The 16,885-nt window shown below is 37.3% G+C and overlaps 1 protein-coding gene across 1 annotated transcript in view; it reads left to right on the top strand.

Moving 5' to 3' along the window:
• Positions 1-794: 794 nt before the first annotated feature.
• Positions 795-16,885, top strand: part of LOC131079598 (probable phospholipid-transporting ATPase 4) — a 77,008-nt gene continuing 60,917 nt past the window's right edge. Inside the window, exons 1-2 of the mRNA XM_058017597.2 lie at positions 795-3,142; positions 3,241-3,351. Of these exons, the coding sequence (XP_057873580.2) occupies positions 1,299-3,142; positions 3,241-3,351 (1,955 nt within the window). The 5' untranslated portion in view covers positions 795-1,298. The remainder of the gene's footprint in view (positions 3,143-3,240; positions 3,352-16,885) is intronic.

Here is a 16,885-nt window from a genome sequence, read left to right as displayed (position 1 = left end):
CAAAATCTCGAGGTAAGTCATTCACCACAGTCTCAATGAGTTTTATTTCATTCTAAAATAATTTTATTCTTATACATTAAATGATGACATGCATTTTAGGAAGGTTGTCTCACACTAGGAAAAATAAATATTGAGGATCACTTTAAAATGTTGTGATAAGTTTGTCTAATCAAATAAACAAAAAATAACATGTCTCCTTAATATACTAGTTTAAACGTATTTTCTATTAGTGTAACCCTTGCACCCTATTCTAGTGCAAGTGCTAGTAAATAAAAGATATGATTTTCTATATGATTTGATTTTCCTTTACCTATTGAAATGCTATGCATGATTTGGGCCATTTATTTTATAGAATACAAATCATATTTTGTAAACAACTTTTAATTCAAAATGACAACAATATAAAAAATCTAAGATAAAATAAGTTTTTGCATCTATTAAAATGAAAATAAAATATGATCTATACATAATCACAACAAATTACAACCACCAACAATAAAATATATAAATATCTCATTTTAAATACAAACTAAATATAAACTATTATCATTGCTCTTACATTTGGATTGAATAGAAAAATATCTCATAAAAATTGCATACCAAGATAGCATAAATATCTCTATCCATATAAACTAATAGTAGCAAATACAATCTAAAAGTTGATTATTATTTGTCAACTTTATCAAACTTTCACAAAAATACACATATCCTAATCAATCGAATCCATAACATCAAATACAACACGGCAGAGTGGGATGCAAGTGACTTAAGCAGTACATTTACACTCCTTTCCGATCTACATGGCATTTATTTGTCATCAGAGGATTGGTCACCGTTGGGCAATGCTACTTAGATTTCAAAATGCACCCCGATTTGTTTGGGGAATCTACCGAATTGGGCGGGTTACCAAAAATTCTCCCTTTCCAACGCAAAATCTTTCGGAATTTGAACAAGACAATGGCGCTTCGATTCTTCACGACAGGCTGCCTAAACAATTACTCGAAAAATTACAGACCTCATAAACAAATTACTTGAGCTCGGAAGGAGAGGTAAACAATAGTTATTGGAATGCATAGATGCGGCCGCGTTCATCTCACGCGCTTTCCAATGGCATGCGACTGAAACACCTTTGAAAAATCAACAGGAATAGAATGCGGAAACAACACGCAGGCAGAGATTGTCGGGGGAGATTGAAAGGGGAAGGATCTATGATAGGGATCGGTTTTATCAGCTGATTCCAAGTAGGATTTATTGAATTTGTGATTTGTATGCAGTGGATCTGATCGTGAAGGGTTTTAATGGCGCGGGGCGCGAGAAAGAAATCGAGGGTGCGATGGAGTAAGCTTTATTCTTTCAGTTGCATAAGACCGGGCGTGGAAGATGCAGAGTTAGGGCAACCCCATCCACTTGAAGGACCTGGGTATTCCCGTGTGGTTAAGTGCAATGAGCCCGAGATGCACAGCAAAAAACCTTTGAAGTATCCTTCCAATTATGTGAGTACCACCAAATACAATGTCCTGACATTTGTGCCCAAGGCTCTGTTTGAGCAGTTCAGGAGGGTTGCCAATCTTTATTTCCTGCTGGCGGCCATTTTGTCTGCGACCCCGGTGTCGCCCTTCAGTGCAGTGAGCGTGGTTGCCCCCTTGGTGTTTGTGGTGGGAGCCAGCATGGCCAAGGAGGCCGTGGAGGACTGGAAGCGCTTCATCCAGGACATGAAGGTCAATTCGCGCAAGCTCACTGCGCATAAAGGAAATGGTGTTTTTGCAACCAAGTCCTGGCAGAAGATTCGTGTTGGCGACGTGGTTAAGGTAGAGAAAGACAACTTTTTTCCTGCCGATTTGCTTTTACTGTCCTCTAGTTATGAAGATGGTATCTGCTACGTGGAAACTATGAACCTTGACGGTGAAACAAATTTGAAGGTCAAGAGATGCTTGGAAGCAACCCTCGTCTTGGATGATGATCACGAGTTCAGTAACTTCGCTGCTTCGGTCAAGTGTGAGGATCCTAATCCCAATCTCTACAGTTTTGTTGGAAATTTTGAGTTCGAAGGACAGGTTTATGCTCTTGGCACCGATCAGGTGCTTCTCCGAGATTCAAAACTCCGGAATACTCAGTATGTATATGGTGTCGTAATCTTTACTGGCCATGATAGTAAAGTGATGCAGAACAGAACCGAGTCTCCTTCCAAGAGGAGCACCATTGAGAAGAAAATGGACAATATTATTTACCTTCTCTTTTCATTTCTACTCCTCATTTCTTTAATTAGTTCTATTGGTTTTGCCCTTAGGATAAAATTCAGTATGCCTGATTGGTGGTATCTGCAACCAGAGAATACTACGAAATATTATGATCCAGATAATGCTGGCGCTTCAGGTGTTTTCCATTTGGTCACCGCGTTGATCCTCTATGGCTACTTGATACCTATTTCGCTCTATGTTTCAATCGAGGTTGTCAAGGTTCTGCAAGCTCTCTTTATAAATCAAGACATCCAGATGTATGATGAAGAAACAAGCACCCCTGCTCAAGCTCGGACTTCTAACTTGAATGAGGAGCTAGGACAGGTGGATACGATTCTCTCAGATAAAACAGGAACCCTTACATGCAATCAGATGGATTTTATCAAGTGTTCGATAGCTGGTATTTCATATGGTGTTGTCTCAAGTGAAGTGGAGATTGCTGCAGCAAAACGGATGGCAATGGATCTCAAGGGCCACCTGTCTGTTCTGGGTATCCCAAGTCTTAATGGACAAGACTTGGGTCCATCAGGGAACAATATTCAGAGATCAAGCTCAGCAGAACCAGAGATTGAACTGCAGATTGATGGGCGACAATGGACTCAGATGACCGCAAATCCTTCTATCAAGGGATTCAATTTTAAGGATGACCGACTCATGAATGGAAACTGGGTGAAGGAACCTAACAAGGATATGATATTAATTTTTTTCCGTATATTAGCAATTTGCCATACTGTTGTTCCAGATCAAGATGAAGAGACAGGTATGATAAGTTATGAAGCAGAATCACCCGATGAGGGGGCTTTTGTTGTAGCGGCAAGGGAGTTTGGGTTTGAGTTTTCCAGACGAACACAAACAAGTGTAATAATCAAGGAGCGGGATGCATCATCTGGACAAAAGATCGAGAGGTGAGAACGCAATAAGCTTCTTGTAAATTCATATTGCTGTAACATATATTTTTTTTATGACTAAAGAATATATACTAGATGCATGCAATATTTTACAGGGAGTACAGATTGCTCAATCTTTTGGAGTTCAACAGCACAAGGAAGCGTATGTCTGTTATTGTGCGGGACGAAGATGGGCAGATCTTTATACTATGCAAAGGAGCTGATAGGTCAGTCACCTAAAATTTAATCTCAGTTCAACTCATGCTCATTACCATTGGACAAGTTTACAGAATCCAAAAGACAATATGAACAATATATTCGGTTTACAAAATTAAGGAACATAAAAATACAAGATAATTCTGTGAGCTTATGATCCTACCAGGATTTAAGTATCGCCTGATGGGAACTTTTGAAGCAGTCATGTTTCTGCCGTTGGTTCATAGTTTCCTGCCACATAACTTTCAGCTTATAACTATAGGAACTATTGCCCCAGTTTTGCAGTTTATACTTTTACTTTAGCATTCATAAATTACATTTCACATTCCAAAAATTAGCTTATTAAAGTGTTGCAAGCTTTAAGTTAACAATATTTGGAAGAATCACCACCATATATGCAATTTCTGTAAAGCTAATTTTATGTTTGTAACTCTAATGTTTATCCATAAAGTTGAAAAAGAGACGGGCAGTGTTTCATGTGGAGCTTCTGCAGATAGTAACACCCTGGTTCATAACATTACAAATCACAAGAATTAAGAATACTCTATCTTCAAAATCGACATAAACCTTTTTTGAAGTCTAATCTGCCAGGCAAGTGTAGAGAAGGAGAAATTCAAAAGTTCACTTTAATGGGTGTTGGCTGTAGTGTGTTAAAGTTTGTGGTTCTTAAATGTATACATCAAATTTTCTTCACTTTCCACTGTTTCAATTTGATTGATTAAGTAATTTTCAATAATATTAATTTGGCCAGATTGAAACTGATTAACAGATTGGAACCATGGATTTTCTTTTTTGTTTTGGCTTTCAGTTAGATTCATGTGCTCTGCTTACTTGCAAATGCTTCCACCTATCTTGGTGCCAGCATTCAAAGATGACAATATTCTTTGTAATCATAGTTTCCTTTGCTCTTTTTCATTCTTTCAGTTCAGTACTTATTGTTATTTTTTCTTTTAATGTAATATAGCTGCATTAGTTTCTGATCATGGGGTTCGCCAAAAGGATGATAGGCTGCACACTGTGCAGTAATGTATTACACATTTTATGTGACACCAATGCAGCTGAACCTCCAATGGGCTGATCCTGGACAGGCTATCTTCAGCGGTTCCCGATGACTAGGGCATAGGAATATGAACGACAGGTTATATGAGCAGATGGGTGAAACCTCATATAATGTTTGGTTGGATCTTGGTGATTCATGAAGGGATGCATAGAGCTGGGGCTTCATTTGTATAAAGATCCAAACCAATAGATTATTAATTTGTCCACAATCATAATTTAACAACACAAACTGATAAACATCACTGCCATCATGATGGTCACAATAATCACATTCAGAATTCATAGCTAAATCAAACAATCCTTCATTTTTCTTAAAAGTGTTTTCCAGAAGAGTAGTCCATATAATTATATACACATCACAAGTATCAACAAACAATGTTCTATATTCATCTAGAAATCATCAATTACAATAACAAATAACAAGATATATCAGGCACAAAGCAAATATCTGAAATATGTAGTACCTTTTAAGTGGATGGTATATGCATCCCATACTATGTGACCTCACTTACTCGAAAACTATATATTTTCAGTCAAATGGTAAACTCAAAGGCGATAGTCATGCATCTCATGTACTCTGTTCAATGTGCACCTCCAAGGCCACAAAACCACCGACTATTGTTTGCCAAGTTCACAATAAAGATCTACATAAAACCCACAAGGATGGTGTGCATGAAGTCCTCAAGCATACACTCACTAGTCGTGAACCTGCACATAATATAATGCTCTGGCTAGATACTTAGTACATTTGATGCCGAACTGCAGCTTTAAATTGATCTGTAAATTCTCAAATTAAAGTAGAATAACAAATCAGAAATTTATTTTTTACTGTTCTACTTGTTTTATCAAATGACAACTTTTAAAAGAGGAACAAAAGACTATTTAAAAATAAAGTGAACACCAGATTTTTACCTTGGAATCCTCTATGAGGGAAAAACCACCTTTGGAAATGGCAACTGCACTCCTACCATAATCTATTAGAAGACTAACAAATATCATGAATATGCTAAAAGATATGGATGCCATTTGCCCCTTGTTCCATATAATAATATGCTAAGTCTGTGGATTGCAATCTACCCATTGCTCTAGTAGCTGCATACACAATTGTCAAACCTTTTCTTTGAAGCACAATTGAAATTTGGAAATTCTACTTATAATGTTGCCAACTTCATTCTTCCTCTCGATTAATTCAAAACATGCTTTCCATCTCTCCATGTAATGCTGGAGCGTCCCCCTTGGATCTTAGAAGAATCCTCTCAGAAGTGGAAGTGGAAAGGTCACCTTGTTGTTTCTTGTTCCAATTTTCAGTCAGGGATCATTTCTGCAGGTACAGGTTTGACATGTGTCATTCTCTGAGGTGCAGATTTGTCTCAGGTGCATGTTTTTCCGTGCACAGTTTTCTGTTGCTGTGCTTTTTTTTTCAAACTAATTGCTACGATTATTTTCTGATTTTCATGATCCATTTTGGATTACTTCTCTTTTATTAGAGGAGCTTTAAGTCCCACAAAAGCTTATGCCCGGGATACAGAAATCTCTGCAGGCATGGGTTTGACCTGGGTCATTTCTGTAGATGCAGATTTGTCTCACAGATACAGGTTTGCCCCTGCACAGTTTTCTACTGCTGCTTTTTTTTGAAAGTGATTCCTTTGATTATTTTTTGATTTGTATGATCCATTTTAGATCACAGCTCCTTATTTAATGGAGCTTTTAGTACCACAAAAGCTTATGCTTAGGACAGAGAAATATTTGTCTTTCCCCTTTCCCTCGTTTATGAGATCTCTGTGTGTAATGCTTTTACTTTGCAGCAGCTCCAATTGCTGCGATCCCTTGTGATGCTTAAGGCATGCTACAATAGCTGCAATGAATTAGGAACAATATTAGGAAAGTTCCTCCCTACTTGCAAATTACATGTTACAACGAAAATATTGGCATGAAAGAAAACATGCTACAATGTGGTTATGTTGTTGTACAGCCCCTACAAATCCGCTGAATTCACAACTGCTTTAATATGGATTGATTTGTAATTATCAAATTAAAGTAGAATCATGAATCATTAATTTATTAGTTACTATTCTATTTGTTCTATCAAATGAAAAATTTTAAAAGAGGAAAGAAAGACCATGAAATAAAGTGAACACTAGCTTTTTACCCTATAAACCCTCAACGAGGGAAAAAAATCAGCTTTACTAGTCAGAACCACTCTTCTGCCATAGTATATTGACAGATTAGCAAGTACAATGAACATGCTAAAAGTTATGGATACAATATGCCCCTTGCTCCACTGATTGTATACACAATTTTCAAGCCTATGCTTCTAGCATAATTAAATGTTGGAAATTCTACTTTCAATATCAAAAACTTCATTCTTCCTCCCCATTTATTCAAATTGTGCTTTCCACCACTATTTAATTCTGGAGCATGCCCATTGGCCCCTAAAAGGATCCATTAATGAGGGAAAAACCAGCTTTAGTAGTGGCAACTGCATTTCCACTGTAATATATTGTAAGATTAGCAAGTATAATGAGTATTTTTAAAGTTATGGATGCACTCCACCCCTTGCTTCACTAGCCGCATTCACAGTTGTCAAGCCTATGCTTCTGGCATAGTTACAATTTGGAAATTCTACTTTCAATATCTACAGCTTCATTCTTTCTCCCGTGTAATTCAAAAATGCTTTCTACCTCTATATATAATTGTGCGGCATCCATCTTGGGCCCTAAAAGGATCCTTCAATGAGGGAAACTCCAACTTTATTAGCTGCAACTGCACTTCTTTGGTAATTTATGAAAAGATTTGCAAGTACAATGAGTATGCTAAAAGTCATGGACACAATCTACCCCTTGCTCCAGTAGCTCCATATACAATTGTCAAGCCTATGCTTGTAGCACAATTACAATTTGGAAACTCCACTTTCAACATTTACAGCTTCATTCTTCCTCCTTTTTAATTCAAAATGTGCTTTCCACCTCTATACCCTCTTGGAGGTGAAAAACCCAGCCTTAAATGTGATATGTATTATCTCAAATGTAGACAGTTTACAAGGCAATGTGACTTATCTTAGATTGCTGTTCAAGATGTCGGTGATGAATGCAGCCCTTCATTAACAGCAGATGATTAGGAGGAGCAGCAGATGTTCAGATCAGATTTGTACAAGAGACCTTATGAAGAACTTTGACAACTTTGCCACAATCAACCTTGAAGAGTTTGCACAATCGCCTTATACAAGTTCGCATGAGGAAGGATCTCTGCTCGGAGAGCAGATAGCATTTGATAATGATTGTGTTCAAATGACTTCATCTTGAAGTGGTTATATATCAACCTTTTGGCGCCAATTATCCTAAGGTCGGCTTGCATGTTAATTAAATAATGTTATATTGTCATTGTACATTTCCCACGTTAGACATTTGGGTCCAGCCCAATAGTCATTGAATTGCCTTTCCACGTTACATTTGGGTTCAGCCCAATGATATATTTAATTGCTTCCCACGTTACATTTGGGTCCAGCCCAATAACAAATCTAATTAAGATAATACATATGAATTTTTATTGTCATTTGACAACATTAAAATTCGATAATCAGGTATCCAAAGTAGCTAACATTTTCAACACTCCCTCTTAGCTAGGGAGGATATCTACCATATGTCATGATCTATTCATGACTTTCATCTTGCATTGCCCGCAAGGATGAATGTATAAGCTCTATAGAGTATACCTGCAATAAAAACACATAAATATCATGAACTCATTTCATGATGTCCATCTTGCATTGCCCGTAGAGGATGGATCCACCTTGCATTGCCCGAAGAGGGTGGAAGAGGTCACGCTGTCACCTTGCATTGCCCGCAAAGGGTGGAAGATGCAGACTGAATTGTATCACTAAGATTGAGACTCCCTCTCAATCAATGCTGTGTTCTCCACCATTCCGAGCTTCTCTCTGAAGTACTCAAACTTCACCCAAGCTAGAGGCTTGGTGAGAACATCAGAAACCTATTCATCAGTGCTGATATATTTCAACTAGATGGCACCTCTTTGTGCCATATCACGAATATAGTGATAATGAGTTTAATGAGTTTCCACATGTTTTGACCTGTCATGAAACACGAGATTATTAGACATTTTAATACAACTCTGATTATCACAATAAATAACAGTGGATTCCCAAGGTTGTCCAAACAACCCAGCAAGAAGTTTGTGAAGCCAAACTGCTTCTCTAGTTGCCACACTTGAAGCAATGTATTCAGCTTCTGTAGTACTTAATGCAACTGAGGACTGTTTCCTACTGGCCCAAGAGATCATAGCGGAACCCAAGCTGAAACAGATTCCTGAAGTGCTTTTCCTGTCAGTAACACTTCCAGCCCAATCAGAATCAGAGTAGCCTTCCAAATTGATTGCTGTGTTGATTGGATACTTCAGATAGCCAATTGTTCCACGCAAGTATCTCAGGATGTGCTTGGCTGCCACCAAGTGAACATGCTTTTGCTGGTTCATGAATTGGCTAAGTGCACTCATTGCATAGCAAACATCTGGTCTAGTGTTGACTAGATACATGAAGGATCCAATCAACTGCCTGTACTCTGAAGGATCTGCAAAATCAGAGTTAGTTGCAGAAATACTCAACTTCTTCAAGTTAGTTTCCATAGGAGTAGATATAGGTTTACAATCTATCATACCAAATCTTTTCAATATATCAATAGTATATTTACCTTGACTTAGAATAATTTCATTAGGTCTTTGCCACACTTCTAACCCTAGAAAGTAATGCATCATTTCAAATTTAGTAGCTAATTCTTTCTTACACTTAATGATGAGACTATCTTCACCAGTTATAAATAAATCATCAACATATAGAACCAGAATTAGCATTTCACCATTAAATACTTTAAAGTAAATTTTAGGGTCAACATCATTCTTATAAAATCCTAAACCGACTAAGTACTTATCAATTCTTTCATACCAAGCTCTAGGGGCTTGCTTGAGACCGTAGAGAGCTTTCTTCAATCTGCACGCATGAGTCTCTCTATTACGAATCTCATAACCTTCAGGTTGTTCAATATAGACTTCTTCCTCAATAACATCATTAAGGAAGGCAGTCTTTACATCCATTTGATGTAATTTCCAACTTTTGGCTGCAACAATAGCTATAATAGTTCTAATTGAAGTATATCTAGCAACAAGAGCAAATGTTTTTTCATAATCCATGCCTTCCTTTTGAGAAAAACCACGAGCTACAAATCTAGCTTTATATTTCTCTATACTACCATCAGCAGCATGTTTAATTTTAAACAACCATTTGGAAGAAACAACAGACTTACCTTTAGGTCTAGGCACAACATCCCATACATCATTCTTGATGATGGTTGATACTCTTTGTCCATAGCTAACTTCCATGCTTGCTGGTTCATAGCTTCTTCTATGCTGGATGGTTCAGCCTCAATGATGTTGCACATCATTGCAACATAGTTAGGGAGCTTCTAAGGTCTATTACTTTCTCTAAAAGTGCCACTAGGAGCTGTAAACTTTTTTGCATCTTGAATTGTGCTTCTAACCCAAAGTGGTTTTTTCTTGCTAACTGCAATATCTTTAGGTCCAATCAGTTGGAACTAGAAGCTCAGGAGGATCATCATGCTCAATAGGTTTAGGAGGCTCAATAGGCTCCTTCTGAATCTCAGGGTTAGTATCAATATCTATATCTTGATTATCATCAACTTCTTTATCATTATCAATAAGAGAACCTTTAGATTTCTTGAAAGCAATATTTTCTTCAAAGGTGTGACATCCCTAATTACCTCAATGTACCTTTGACCAGAAATGTAGATGCGAAATGCCTTGGAAGATTCACTATATCCAACAAGGATACCCTTCTTCTTGGAAGGCTCTAGCTTAGTCCTCTTTTCCTTTGGCACATGAACATAGACAGAACTTCCAAAGATCCTTAGGTGGCTGATATCTGGTTTGACTCCTGTGAAAGTTTCCTCGGGAGTTATGTTCTTCAAGACACGGTGAGGACATCAATTTTGTATGTACACAACAGTCTTGGATGCTTCAGCCCATAAGAAGGTCTGCAGGTTCTGATCGTGAATCATAGCTTTGGCAGCTTCAACAATGGTTCTATTCTTTCGTTCAACTACACCATTTTGTTGAGGATTGTAGGGAATGAAGAACTCCCTCTTAATTCTTGTTTCTACACAAAAGTCATTGAAGCTACTTGAGGTGTATTCACCTCCATTGTCAGATCTTAACACTTTAATCCTTTTACCAGACATATTTTCAGCTAGAGCTTTAAATCCTTTAAACCTACTTAACACTTCATCAGATTCTTTAGATTTTAGAAAGTAAATCCAAGTCTTTCTAGAAAAATCATCTATAAATGTAATATAGTATAGAAATCCGCTAGGTGAAGGAATAGATATGGGTCCACAGAGATCATAATGAACAAGTGCTAATTTTTCTTTAGCTCTACTTTCACTTTTATGAAATGGACTTTTAGTGTTCTTACCTAATGCAGAACCTTTGCAAGCATCATCATGAGATTGATTAAGTTTAGGCATACCTTTAACCATCCTTTCAAGTGAAGGAAGTGCCTGATAGTGAAGATGACCGAGCCTTCTATGCCATAGCTCACTAGATTCAGGAGCTTCATGAATGAGTGCTCGAATGGGATAAGCTGAAAGCTTATACAAACTATCATATCTATTTCCAATAACACGAGCAAATTTAATACTAGATTTCTTAGGCCATGCACTTTACCCTCAGAAAATGCTATTTGATAACCTTTATCTTCTAGAGCAGAAATAGAAATAAAATTCCTCTTAATTCCAGGTACAAATAAGATATCACTAAGATATAAGGACATGCCAGATTCTAAATTTAAGGAAGTGCTACCAAAACCTCTTATCGAATACTGAGCATCATCACCAATTACCACATGAAGGTTGGACTCTTTCTCCATCAAGTCTGAGAGATGCTCTCGATATCTCGTGATGTGTCTAGATGCACCACTGTCGATCAACCAAGTGTTGCTATTGGTTGGCACATTGCTAGACAAGGTAGAAATGAAGAGGTAGTCTCCATTGTCTTCTGAGTTTGCAACTTCATTCAGGTTGGCCTGTCCTTGCATGGGCGGGTTTTGACATTCTTTAGCATAATGTCCAAACTTGTTGCATCTGAAGCAACAGACACGTGAAAGATCCCTTGTCTTCTTCCTTGAATCGTAAGTAGGAGGTCTGAAGTCTCTATCTCTTTTGAAGTTGTTCTTCTTCCAATGATCTCCTTTTCTTCTAACATGTTGAGATGCAAGCACATGTTGATCTCCTCCATGAGAGCCTTTATGCATTTCTCTGGCAGCAAGGCATGACTCTTCTTGAATGCAATCTGACCAGAGGCGATTGAAGGAAGGGAATTCAGCTCTTCCACTTATGCTTTGAATAAAAGGATCCCAAGAGTCAAGAAGACCATTCAAAACGATCACGACAATATCCTTGTCCGCAACCTCGCTTCCAATGGCGCTGAGTTGGTCCTTCAATTCTGAAATCTTCATGAAGAAGGACATGACTGAATCACCTTTGCTCATTTTGACTTGAAGAAGTTGCTGCCTCAATGTAAGTGTCTGGTTGATGTTGTTGATCTCATATATCCCTTCTAGATGTTTAAACATCTCTCGAGTTGTCTTCAATTTGGAGATGATTGGAACAAGATGACCCTTTACGGAATCCATAAAGAACTTCTTTGCTTTGAGAGCATTCTTCTTGAATTGCTTTAGCTCTTCCGGATCCGAAGGTTCAGTCAGATCCATATCTTCCACAAACTGTAACAGCTCTAATTCTTCAAGAGCAAGGAGGATACGAACCTTCCATGATGTGAAATTGAGGGCACCTTCAAGTCTATCCTCTACTTTCAGACCTGTAACCATCTTGCAAAACTAAAACAGCAAACTGAAAGTGAAGGGCAACTAATAATCTGATTATTTGAATGAACCTAAAGCTCTGATACCATGTTAATTTTAAGAAATCTGATGTTAAATTAAACCAATTAGGTTATAATCAGATTGTGAATAAACAATAACAGCAATAAAACACAAGACACAAGACACCAATACCCTGGAAAACCTCCCTCTTGGAGGTGAAAAACCCAGCCTTAAATGTGATATGTATTATCTCAAATGTAGACAGTTTACAAGGCAATGACTTATCTCAGATTGCTGTTCAAGATATCGGTGATGAATGCAGCCCTTCATTAACAGCAGATGTTCAGATCAGATTCGCACAAGAGACCTTATGAAGAACTTTGACAACTTCGCCACAATCAACCTTGAAGAGTTTGCACAATTGCCTTATACAAGTTCGCATGAGGAAGGATCGCTGCTAGGAGAGCAGATAGCATTTGATAATGATTGTGTTCAAATGACTTCATCTTAAGTGGTTATATATCAACCTTTTGGCACCAATTATCCTAAGGTCGGCTTGCCTGTTAATTAAATAATGTTATATTGTCATTGTACATTTCCCATGTTACATTTGGGTCCAGCCCAATAACAAATCTAATTAAGATAATACATATGAATTTTAATTGTCATTTGATAACATTAAAATTCGATAATCAGGTATCCGAAGTAGCTAACATTTTCAACAATTTCATATTCCAATTTGCACAGATGGGGGTTATTTTGCTGTTGTGGGTTTAAAGTAGTTCATTTTTGTAGGTGTGGGTTTGTCTATTTACATTTCTCTGCTAACGGTCATCTTTTAGAGGTGATTCCTTCAATAATTTTTTGATTTTCATGGTCTATTTTTAGGTCATTAATGGGCAAAGATCAATCTATAGATTGACATGATAGTTCCCATTGCTGCAAAGTTGACAACCCTTTTCATGCTCTTAATAATTTTGGACATCAGTTTATTGGGTCATGTTGTCATTCCATTTTGAGTAACCAGATCAAAATAGAGCACTATGTGAAATAGAATATTCCATATTTTGTTTTCACATTTATCTTGACATAGTTTTAGGGTTTCCATAGTCAATTTATCACAGTTCTCAACTTTAGATAAACACATGGAACAATATGCATATCTAGAGTTTTGCAAGTCAGACACAACAAGCAAAGTACATGTACTTTCTACTCTATGTTTCTCATCAATAAGTTTTTGTCTAGTTTACACACATGAATTTGCATTCATGTATTTCAAAACTGCCACACATAGTTCAGCAAGAAAAAAACATACTATTTGCTCAACAATCTAGCAAAATCAATCAAAACTTGAGTTAAGATGTTGCCATCTAATCAGATATTTCATATAAAACACCATAACTGACATATGGCATGATAATCAAAATGTGGTACAACATTTGTACTATCAACATTCAATCAATTTGGCATTGTAATTCAATGACATACAATCCAACACATAGAGAGTCATTCATTAGATGCAGCAATCAGCAACAACAAATAGTTTGCTGATGTTTAGCAGTGCTTATTAAATAGTACAAGTATCAGTAAAATCTGGTTAAGGGTAATGATTGATAATCATTCACATCAAAGTTCTATAGATTTGATTTGTCAATTACACCAACTCATGCCTTGTCTCAGTTTTTGAACGGTAGGTTTTTGCATAAAACAAGGGTAGTTTATATAAGCTGAATGGGTTCGTCTAGCCATAATAATATTCATTTGTTTATAATCAAATTTCGTTCACTTATTTAGATTTAAGTAGTGGTAGGACACATACAATCAATTTGTTCAGCGTGGGCCCATTAATTTGGGTTACCTACATATCCACAAGGTAGAATTGGAGCCATGTAGTTCTTCTAGGTTAACAACACATTTGTGGATTATGATATTGGATTCTCTGGATAAGGCTTGAGGTCCCACCAAAGTATATTATTAAAGTGTTAATTAGCTTTTTTTTTGATAGATTTTTGCATGTTCTATTTGGGATTGAGCCCTTTGAGAAAATAACAAAACAATAACCAAGGTTGCTACTACAAATAAATGTAGCAGATTGAGCATCACGCTTCAAATACTACAAGATAAGCCCAAAAGAGGTACTAAAGTTCACATCTTTGGTCAAAGGACTAACTTATTCTTACCTCCATCCTCTTTTTCTGGTGAGATCGTAAGATCATTTAAGAGAACGCTTTCTTGCATGAGATAGATTTTCTATTGGTAACTGTTATTTATCCTTCCCATAGGGAAAGGCCACCCAAATATAGAATCTCTTATATCTCATTTGAATGGAAATTCCCTCCATTGATATTGATTGGTTCATTTGAGAGGCAGAAAGAATAGAGGACTCCTTTGAAAGAAGCACAGTTGATGATACTACCTTTGCACATGGCTTCAATAACTTTTATCTTCCTGCAAAACAAGCAAGAGGGGTTGAGGGGATGATTTCAAATACTGAGCTTCCAGCCTTATCTTGAAAGAAGCACAGTTGATAATACTACCTCTGCCCATGGCTTAAAAAACTTTTATCTTCCTGCAAAACAAGCAAAAGGGATTGAGGGGATGCTTTCAAAGCTGAGCTTCCAGCCTTATCTTGAAATGTTGGGGTACCTTCAAAAGATGAGGGACCATCCAAAGCCAGATCATCCAATACATTTGTAGCCTTGCCTGAAGTTGTTTCTTGTAGTGGGCTGTCCGTAATCTGATGGTGTAGTTTACTATTTTACCACTAGGATGCCTTGCCAAAGATTTTCCTTTTTCTTCCTTGACATGTTTCCAACATGTGATCAATGCCAAAGAAATTTCTACACCTAAAAGCAAGGCTCTCATAATCGAGCTACTGCTTCCAAATTAAACTACCCAATTTCAGCCACATTTCCGTTGGAAGACCTAGAGATAAATCCATCTCAATCAAAACTTGTGCATATATACAGTCAGAATGCCCAAAAGTTTTAAAATGTTTACCAAAGAAGAATCCAACCAAAAATGCAGAGGAAGATTAGGCATCCTTATCTAGACTAGTAGAACCCTAAAGTTTTTTTGTCATTTGATTAAAATCCAGGAACACGGGTTTGACAAAGAGAAAGAAGCATTCCCCTGAATCCATGATCCCTGTGCTAAATAAAATCTCTTTCTTCATGGGCTTCAAACAAGATGATGAAAAAACCTTGAGTGCTGAATAAATCACAATAGATTCCTCCGGAAAGGGTTTCCATTAGAGAGACTTGTTGACGTGCTTTTTAGGACTACGCTGAACACAGAATAAAGTTTTCAACGGTCACTTCACTCTCTCTTGTTTAAAATCAGACCGTATGCTAAGATTGCAAAGAAAGATCAAACGGCTAATCTCAAGGTTCCTTTTGCGTGTGGATGTGACTCAAGTAGTTGATGGGTTTGCTGTTAACCCAAGGGCCTATGCTCATAGAAGATCTTAACAAACTTGCAGGTTCAAGGATTTCTATGCGAATGATTTGCAATGAAAGCTGTATTTTTTGGGTTTTTGGGTTTAAAATATGCGGAAAGTAAATGAGTGAAGGGTTTAGAAAACTATGCTAAGACTAATCTAATCCTACGAACAAGGAGACGTGATTACTTTTGCAAAATCCTACCACGCTTTGCTTCACCAACAGAGCACAACTACACGAAGGCATTGCAATCTTCAGAGGGTGTGTAAAGGTTTTCCAATATCACCAATGGAAACCATTAAATCGAGCAATCTCCACTGATAATCGAAGTTAAGCATACACATATAACGGAGGCTGAGGCTAACTTTGCACAGTATGCAACAATCAGCTGCACACCAAAAGTATGAGCACGGACTTTGCAACAAGCAATCCTATGAAATCCAGTTCATCTAACAACATGAAAGCAAATCTAATCTATACGAAGAGAGTGAGACCATGCGAGCTTCAAAACAACAAAAGAACACATCAACAATTGAACAAATGAGGGGGTTCACCCCTTTATATAGGCTTTTGTTCTTGGCTAAAAGATTTTCCACTAAAAGATTTTCCCTAATTAGGGTTTTCCCTAAAAGATTTTCCACTCAAGATGCAACAAGGTGGGAATCAACATTTAATACCCATTAAGCCCATATACAATTAATTCAAATAGCCCCCCAAATGGCATCCATTCGTGCATTAAATGCACCCCATTACATCAAACTTGCCCAAAATACAACAAATATTCCGATGCAAGAAATGTTAATTTTAGGATCAAACTGTAGCAAGATAGATAGCAATGACAGAAAACAAGTCAATGTGCACAATAAACACCAATATACACTGGGAAAAACCTCCCTCTTGGAGGTGAAAAACCCAGCAACAAATCTCAGATCTGTATTAGGCAATAACCAAATGTATGTTTACAATGAGCTTCAACACTTGAAGCTATAAGCAAGCTATGCACAATAATATCTTCAAACTAGGGCAAACTGTAATGATGAACTTATCTGCAATACTGATGTTGCTGTCACAAGGATGAAGTTCGCTGATCTTCAAGGGATGACTGCTGACAAAAACAGTTGCTTGTGAAGTTCGTTGCCCTCA

Source organism: Cryptomeria japonica, chromosome 9 (assembly GCF_030272615.1).
Source record: "Cryptomeria japonica chromosome 9, Sugi_1.0, whole genome shotgun sequence".
NCBI lineage: Eukaryota > Viridiplantae > Streptophyta > Pinopsida > Cupressales > Cupressaceae > Cryptomeria > Cryptomeria japonica.
Note: the sequence above shows the minus strand (reverse complement) of the source record. Positions and strands in the feature narration are given on the sequence as shown.